Genomic DNA, 8843 nt, shown 5'->3' with positions numbered 1-8843 from the left:
TTAGAGGCGGTGCCCGGCTGCCGAGAGGCGTCCGGTGACACTCCAGTGCCACTCCACCGACTTGGGGGCCCCCAGAGCCGGCGCCACCGCCTCCCTGCCCTCCGCCACCGCCCGCCGGAGCCGCCCGCCCCGCCGCCCCCTTCCCTGGGATCCCCCAACAGTCGCCGCACCCCTCTCCAAAGACAAATCCGTCAATCCAACAAATCAAGCCAAACAAACAAAACCAAACAAAATAAAAAAGGAGGGGGCTTAAAAAAGAAGACCACCGAGCCCCCGCCCCTGCCGTGGGGTGGCAGAGCGCGGCCGCAGTCCGACGGTGCGGACGCACGGTGGAGCCCCCCCGGCAGCCGCGCTCCGAGTCCCGGCGCGCCGCCGCCCGCCCGCCGCCCCCCGCCGCCGCCCCGCCGGCAGCCACCATGAACAAGCTGTACATCGGGAACCTAAACGAGAACGTGACTCCGGCCGACTTGGAGAAAGTCTTCAACGACCACAAAATTTCCTTCAGCGGGCAGTTCCTGGTCAAGTCCGGCTATGCCTTTGTGGACTGCCCCGACGAGCAGTGGGCCATGAAAGCCATCGAAACTTTTTCGGGTAAGCGGCGTTCTCTGGCCCTCTCTCCCCAATCCGCTCTCACCTCCCCGGCGAACTGCGGGCACCCGCGGGTCTCAGCCCCCCGCCTGGGCCTCGCTCCCCGCACAACGGGGGGGGGGGGGGGCCTCGTGCCCTCGCTCCCCGTCGGGGTTTGCACCGCGGCGCGGCGGGGGCAGCCCCCGCTTTCCCTCCCAAGCGTTAGCGGCGAGCGGCGGGGGGGTGTGGAGCGGGGCCCCCCGCAGCCTCCTGCCCCGCGCCGGCCCCCCCGTCTCCGGGGGCACCCCCTGGGGCAGCCGCGGCGGGGGCAGCGCGGCGCCTGCCCCGGCGGGGCTCGGCGTGGGGGTCCCGTCGCGACACGGGCGGTGGGCTGGGACTTTGGCCATTTTGATTTGAAACTGGGTTTCCTGGGGCATGTGATGTGTGGAGTAGCGCGAAGGTCGCCATGCTGCTCGCAGACAGAAAAAAGCTCCCCGGGAAACAGATAATTTCTAAAATTTCCGAATGTTTCCCCATGCCCAGGGCTCCTCCCGCTAGGCTCTTCCCATCGCTGCTCCCCTCTTCCCCTCCCTCCCCCAAAATAAATAAATAAACGAACGGCAAAGAAAACCATCCCGTTTTCAAAGAGAAATCCATTTCTGCCGTGGAGTTAACATTTCTAGCCTTTAAATGGGGAGGAAGATTTCTGCCTAGAGGAGTTTTGGAGGGATCGAACATACGGAATTAAATACAGACGAAGATTTTTTTTCTCAAAATACTATTCTTCATTTTCTTTTGGTCAAAGCAGACCAGTATGAACTAAGGAATTAAATATTCCTAAGAAACATTGTCCAGACAGCTAACTCACCACTCCCTCCCACCGCTTCCCATTTGAAGCCAGTCTTGTATTTAATAAAATGCACTTGTGAAGAAATCAGAAAATGTATTTTTGTGTGCTTTGTAGTAATTCGATTTAAATCGAAAGTTTCGCATGATAGAATGTTATCCAAAGCTTTCTGACCCCTCCACCCAGATTATAAAAAACAGACACATTTTGTTTTTAGGGAAAGTGGAGCTTCATGGAAAACAGCTAGAGATTGAACATTCAGTACCTAAAAAGCAAAGGTAATACAGTGTTCTATTTTTTTTTCTGTTGGGGGGGGGGGGAAATCGTAAGATAAAGGAGGCAGAAAAAAATATATCCAAATATGTGCATGTGAAATTAGGTACGGTAGAGATTTTACTTTAGGTATGTCCCTAGTGAGATAAAAGGCAGTTTTGACGATGAGCATTTGATTTCTTATCTTTCTTTATTTTTTTTTTAAAGAAAACTTTCTTTGTGATTAAGCTTTTTTGTTTGTTTTAAAAAATGGTTAAACAATTATCCAGCAACCCACCCAAGGTGATGAGTGACTGAGACGTTTTGGGTTGGGATTTTCAAACTTGTGGCACTGGAAGAATTTCCCAGCGTTGCTCTCGTCCTCCTCTGCAGAATGGGTGAAGTTTGTTGTTTTCTAACAGAATTGTAAAGTTTTTGATTGTTTTTCGTTTTAAAGCAAAATTTGCTGGGATTGATGGTGAAGACTTGAAAAGAAAAAATATGGGGTTTATTGCTCTTTGCCATGCTGGGGAGGGATTTAAACCCTGACGAGGGCAGGGTGCTGGCCTTAGCTTCTGGCTACTGTCAACTTTTCTTTTCGGGGCTGGAGCTGCATTTCTTCACGTTCTCGGTCTACCTGAGAAACGGCTTCATGGGCCTCTGGCCTTGCCTAGTCCAGCCTCTCCGTGTTCTTGGCCCTTTGTTGTGTGCTCGGCTCATGTGCAGGATGCCAAGCCCTAGAGCAGCTCTGAAGAGCTCAGAAAGTAAGCTGCGGAGTGCTGGGGGTGCTCAGAGTTTGTTTTTGCGGGGGCCCCTCCATGGAGATGCTGCACCCCTCTCTGCTGGGCGAGTTCATCCCAAACCCCAGCAGTCCACGTTGGACCACGCAGCCCGATTCGCCCACGTGATGAGGCGGCTGCTTCAATGCCTGGGCACAGAAGGAGGTGGAAGAGCGAACTCTTCCTCCTGAAACTTGTGGGGCTCCCTCACCACTGAGAAACCCATCTTGGGACCCCATTTTGGGGTCCTAACCCCCTCAGGGGGCTGTAAAACTCTGCACTGATTCCTTCCTTGGAGGGGCCCCAGTGCCCCCTCAGTGGGACCATGAGTCCTGGAGGGCTGATCCCAAAGGCAAAAATCCATTTAACAATTTCCTCTCCAAGGTTTCTTTGCAGTGAGACCCACCTCGTGGAAGGATGATCGATATTGCTCGTTACAGCACTCAGAGACTTGCTGTGGCTTAAATATCAATGAATGCAGGGGTGTTATTGGAAAGCCAATTGCCCTATGAAGGGTAACATAATGACACTCAGAAAAAAGCGGGGGGAGCGGCACAGAGGGTCGCTTTTTTTTTTCTTTTCCCCTCCCTCTCCTAGTGCTGCTGGATAATCAATAGGTTGGGGGGAGTGGAGCAGATTTCAGGGTATTTCCCAGCTCCCTTCTTCCCCCTCTGACTTTTCCTAAGAGCACTCCGGGAGAAATTCAATGGAAATGTAAATATTTCTTTGGTGGCTGTAATTCAAAGAAATACTGGTTGAAACTTTACAATAGGTGGAAGCAAACGGAAGGTTAGTTAGCACGGTTTAATGAGAACCAGGAGAAATGCAATTCATTATATTTTGTTGCTAAATCCCGGGGGGGGGGGTGAGAGGGTGGCTTTTAATTTTAGCCCCATAGCCCCTGTCTGTTGCCTTTAAAGATACAGGAGACATTTTTTGTTGTTGACTTTCCTCATGTGCTTTGCTTGAAATAACTTCGTTAGCCCAGATTTGGTTGTTCCTTGCTCAGTGATTGCCTGCTGCAATGGAGCAGTTGCTACAGTTACTTTGTCTTAGTTTTGGGAGGCAAGTTTGTATTTCTGGGTCAGCAAAGGCAACTTTGGCAGCAGCTTGTAGACTTTGCTGGTTGTTTGCCCCCATCTTCGGTGGTGTGCGATGTTATGGCGTATTTTGCTCTCCTCCCCCTCTGCTCCTCATTCTGGATGAAGGCTGAAATGATGGGATGGACTGCCTCTGTTTTGAAGTTGGTGGCTTCCCCCCCCCCCCTTTTTTTTTAAGACTGGATTTTCCAGTTTAAAGGCACATACGATATGGTTAATTAAGTATGAGCAGTGAGGACAAAATCAGATGGTTTTGGTGTGATCTGAAAAACTGCCCCCAGCCCCCAACCTGATATTATTTTTTTGAGTGTAAAAATGTGGGAAAACAAGTCATGATCTATGGTATGCTTCCCAGATAATTTATAAAAGAAGAGCTTGTCTTTGTGGTTGTTTTTTTTTTTTTCTTTGAAACTGCAAATACAAATGTTCAGGAAAACTGATTTGGGTGCTTTTAGAAATAAACGTGTTCAATGAAATTACATATTGTAAGGAAATCTTTCTTGCTGGTGTATTTCCTTCATTAAATTTTCTCCCATCCTTAACTGTATCGCAGAAATGAATTAAAGAATAGAGAATTTGTTAATATGGCATTAGAAAGAGTGACTGGTGTGTAGCTGCTCCAAAACTCACAGAAGAGTAAACTGGTTTATAGCTGTTTAATTACAGTAAATTCTTCAAATAACACTTAGAGCTGCAAATTATCCTAATGATCATAGGAAACCATTTTGAAGAAATACTTTAAAAGTATTACTGTGTAAGAGAGCCATTGATGATAAACATAACATTTGATTAAAACCCCTCAATTTTAAAATTTGTTTAGACTTATTTTAAGTATCTTTTTGTTTTGGAGTTATTTTTCTGTAACTTTGCTGATGGAAAAACTTGGGGAAACCTAAGAATATTTTTTTAACCTGAAAATTTCTACATGTTTTATTCCTCAGAAGGTTAAACAATAAGCTTTAAGGGGGGAAAAAAGTTCAATTTTCCAACTCAAGATTAAAAATCAGTTTGGGGGGTTGGAGCTCCAAAACTGAAAAGACCTCAGTAGATAGTATTAGAACGAATGAATGAAGGAAGGAGGAGGGGCAAGGGGGGAAAAAAGTGAATCCATCAAGCAGACATTCCAAATATGAGGAATGTGGAAGTGAGTCGACCAGAGAGAATGAAACCAAGTAATTGGGGGAAAGAGGGTGTTTGGTTGATAACAGCCAGTAGACTTAAAACTAGAAGTTTTTGTGCAAGGTATTTTTATGTAGAGGTCATTCATAAACAACTCTTATTTAGAAGGGTCAGTGAGTTCCTGAGTAGAGGTGGGAATTATTAAATGTTGTTAATGACATGAAGATACAGTGTAGCACATGGAATCGGATGGAGAAATTTTAAAATTGCCGTTTTTTAAGTCTTTGTTTAAAATTAATGTTTTTGCACTGGAGAAATACTTTGTGTGTGCATAATCATACACTAAATTATTTGTAATGAAATTTTAAAACATGATAATAGCTACTATGTTTTCTTTGTATATATTAATCAGAAAATATGCCTTTTTCCCTCGTATCGTTTGGATTCTGTGGACAAAATGAACTGAAAAAAGTTTTTGGTAGTTTTTTCATGTAAAATAAAGACTGTTTGAATACTGAGACAAAAAAATCCCCTTAGGCCATTTCTAAGGGCATTCTCTTCCCCTTAAAACAGGTGTGCTTTACAAGTTATAGTATCGTTACAAAATTAGCAATACCCTTGTACACAGCAGTGTTTGAAAATCGAAACACAGGATGAACGCTTTTTTCTAAGGATGTTTAATGTGATTTGGTTTGTTACTACTTTTCTTGATTATGAAAGGGTAATAATACCGAGTTTCTCTATTTATTTTGAGTGCCCATCTTTGAGCTGAACTCTGCAATACTGAATTTACACTGCTCAGAACTGTGATCATTTTGAAATTAATATATTTTAATATTTTCCAGCTATAAAAAATAGAAATTTGTCATTCAATGATGGATTAATAATTTGTGAGCACATTTCATCAATTCAGTTTAAAACTGGGATAATTTGACTAATTTTAACAACTTGGGAGAACAACTATATTTAACAATTTGCAGTCTGAAGTTAAAGAAATGCCTTTACTTCCCATTTTCCAAGCTGGAGCAGTAACTGGGAAATAAGTACAAGAAACTGCAATTTAACCATAAATTTTGTAGCCTCAAGTTTTGAACCAATAGAAGATGGATTTTGTCCTGCTCAGATGCCTGCTTCAAGTGTGTGCTGATTTTTCAATTCAGAAGAAAAGAATTAATTTGGCAGAAAAAAAAAAAATCACTGCATTGGTGGCAATTGCTAGGGCTCAATCTGCTTCTCCAGTTTAATCTGCTTCTGTCTTTGTCTTTTAGGTTAGAAAACAAGCAAACAAACCACAGAGATGTGGATAAGGGAAGTGGGGTTAAAGTACTCACTTTGAAAATTGAGACCTTTCATAATTAAAAATGTAGAAGATCTCTTCCCCCTCCCCCAGTCCAAGCCCCTAGAAATGTTAATGTTTTCCAGAGTTACCAGTAGGGTTTGGGAGAGTTCAGGAGGCTCAAGAGGCTGCTCAGGATGGCACAAGGTTAGCCCAGAAGTATGAAACTCCAGTCTGGGGCAGGAGGAAATGTCTCCAGCCCCTTTTCCTTCTGGAGATGGCATTACTGACTTGAGCACATGCCTTTCCTCTTGTTTCCAAATTTGCTGAATTTAGCAAACTTGGTATTTCTGCCTACTTCAATGCAGCCAGAAAGGATTTTTCCTGCTTCTCTTAATGATGCTACTGGTTTACAGCTTTCATGGCAGCTATAATACTCTAGAAATGGGGCCATACCTGTATGGCACAGGGAGAAGTGGGAGCTTAAAGCAACTGCACAGAGAAGCACCTGGGGGATGCCAGTGTCTCCCCCTTCCCCAAAAGTGAGGAGGACAGCAGATGAGCAGGAGGAAACCCAAATAATTCAGGGGACCTAGAAATGGAGGTTGCAGGTTTCTTTTGAGGAAAAGGCATTTTTTAGAAGTTGCAGAGACATTTCTGGGGTTTCACCAGAGAGGAAACTTTCAAAAGTTTTAGGTGAAAACTCCCATTTTCAGCATGCCTGAAGGCATTTAATAGGAGCTCACACCTTCGCTTCAGCTAAATTGCCGAATCCTGAGCAGTGTTAATGCATGCAGCCAGCTGCATCTTTCAGTTTGTGTGTGAGGGGTTTCCCAACTGATGGTGCTGAGCCTTTGTGCACCTTTAAATTCTTATTGTGCCCAGTGTGAAGTACTCAAATGTTGTGGAAGAATCCTTCACTGAATACCTGCAGGTATTTAAAAACGCACTTGCTCAGGGAAGGAAAACAACCACAACAACATGCAGGAAAACAACTAGCATGGGAGAAAAATGCCTCAGAGATGGCGGTAATGTCCTGCAGCATTCTGCCTCCGCTTGGGATTGCTTTTACCTGCTCCACAAAGTGTTGCAGAGGCAGTTGTGAGATAGTCTGCTCAGTGGGAAAGTTTTTCACTTTTTTTTTTTTTCCAAGAAGTTAGAAGCCCAGACCTGGGCCAGGGGTATGTTTTTCTCCTCTACAGTAATCTGTATGTGGTTTTATCCTGACTGCTTTCCCAGGTCAACTGGTCATTACCAGCACATGGGAATTTAGTTCAGAAATCTTTGCTGGACTTACACCTGACAATTGCCAGCTTATCCTAGATGTTGTGGGGTTGGGGAAAATTACAGAGGCCTCCTCTTTTCCTTGTTTCTGTAAGTGGTGCTGTGGGTGTGCATATGCCTCTCTTCTCTGCTGCGTGTTTTCTGTGATGTGCAAGCCATTCTGCCTTGAGCAGCTTTGAAACCTGTTTACCTGCAGACGGGGTGGCTGGGGGAAACACTGAGGTTGGCCTGGGATATCTCCTGGGTCCCTTCCCACCTGAGTTGTGCTGTGAACCTAGTGAAGATGTGTCAGACCAAAGCGGGCTGGAGGTTTTATACTGCTTGTGTATTGGTAATGCCCCTGGGAAACTGAAGTGTTTCTCTATTGGAAAGTTAGTGTCAGGTGTTGTTTTAAGCTGTTTTTCTTAAAACCAGAGTGTGTATTCTTCTGATTGAATAGCCTGCTGAACAGGAGTGGAAACCAATTTGCCATCTTTTTTATGTCCAGTGTCCATAGCACACTCTTGGAGATGCCGGAGAGGTCTTCGTGATCCTAAGTATAAGGATTAAAAAGAAAAAACATGCTTTAATTGAAACCTGTTCAGTTTTCTCTTCTGGACGGAGGCAGCAATGAATGGGGCTTTCTGCAAAGGGTCTTGAAAGGGTTGCAGCCCTCTTCTGGCTTGATGCCACCATGCTGACTCCTGCCAGCCCTTCCTGTAGGGGACACTGCACAACCTTTCCATATTTCCTGGGGTTTGGCTTCATTTTGAATGTTGTGCGTGACACTGGCATGCCCTTGACTTGTGGACAGGAGGTTTTACAGGGAGCGCGTGGTCTCTGTGGGTGGCTGCTGGCTCTCAGGAGCTGCAGGTTCTGTGCAGGAGCAGTTTCTGGAGCGGGACTCTACCAGACCGCGTTTCTGTAGTACTGTGGTTTCAAGGTGCCTGGGGTTATCCCAGTGGTCTGTGTGTGCCGTGGAGGGCTTCTGTGCTACTTGTGGTGCTTTTGGGAAACCATCGGCTACCACTCGCCCTTCCCTGAACTATTGCCTCTGGTCAAGCCTTCTACAGCCCCTGCACTGGAGCTGCTCCCCAGCATGGCTAATAAACCTGAAGAGCAGAGGACACTTCATTGATTCTTGCTCAAAGTGGACCAGGACCTGGCAGAGCCTTGGCAGAGGGGGGCATTACTGAGGACAGGGCAAGAGCAGTCAGGAGGGCACTCTCAGGGCAGTAGCACAAGCACAAATGCACCCCCAGCCTGCTCTGACCTCCTGATGCCAAAGAGCAGGGGAGTGCAGCCTTCTCAGCAGAAAAAGAAATAATAAACAAACATAAAAATCTGTCCATCTGTTCCTCTCAGAGGAGCCCTTGTGATCCATCAGGAAATGGGTCATTTGTTTTATTGTTACTGACACTTGGGAGCTCTGACATGGTCAGACCTGAAACTTCACACTTTTCTGGCTACCTTAATTGTCTGGTCCTTATGCAGGAAAACAGTTTAAGGACATAAAATGTAATCCACCTGCATCTGCGGCAGAACTGGGTCCGCACTTTTTCAAGAGTAAAACACCACATTGAGTTTACTGTGCTATGAACACAGTATGACTATAATAAAAATAGCAGCAACCTCATGCA

The 8843-nt window shown here is 45.6% G+C and overlaps 1 protein-coding gene across 1 annotated transcript in view; it reads left to right on the top strand.

Moving 5' to 3' along the window:
• Positions 1–8843, top strand: part of IGF2BP1 (insulin like growth factor 2 mRNA binding protein 1) — a 30651-nt gene continuing 21808 nt past the window's right edge. The window contains exons 1-2 of the mRNA XM_080564977.1: positions 1–591; positions 1632–1692. Of these exons, the coding sequence (XP_080421103.1) occupies positions 417–591; positions 1632–1692 (236 nt within the window). The 5' untranslated portion in view covers positions 1–416. The remainder of the gene's footprint in view (positions 592–1631; positions 1693–8843) is intronic.

The sequence above is a fragment of the Anser brachyrhynchus genome (genome assembly GCF_964034855.1).
Source record: "Anser brachyrhynchus genome assembly, chromosome: 22".
In the NCBI taxonomy this organism is placed as follows: Eukaryota; Metazoa; Chordata; class Aves; order Anseriformes; family Anatidae; genus Anser; species Anser brachyrhynchus.
This window is presented reverse-complemented; position numbering and strand designations above follow the sequence as displayed.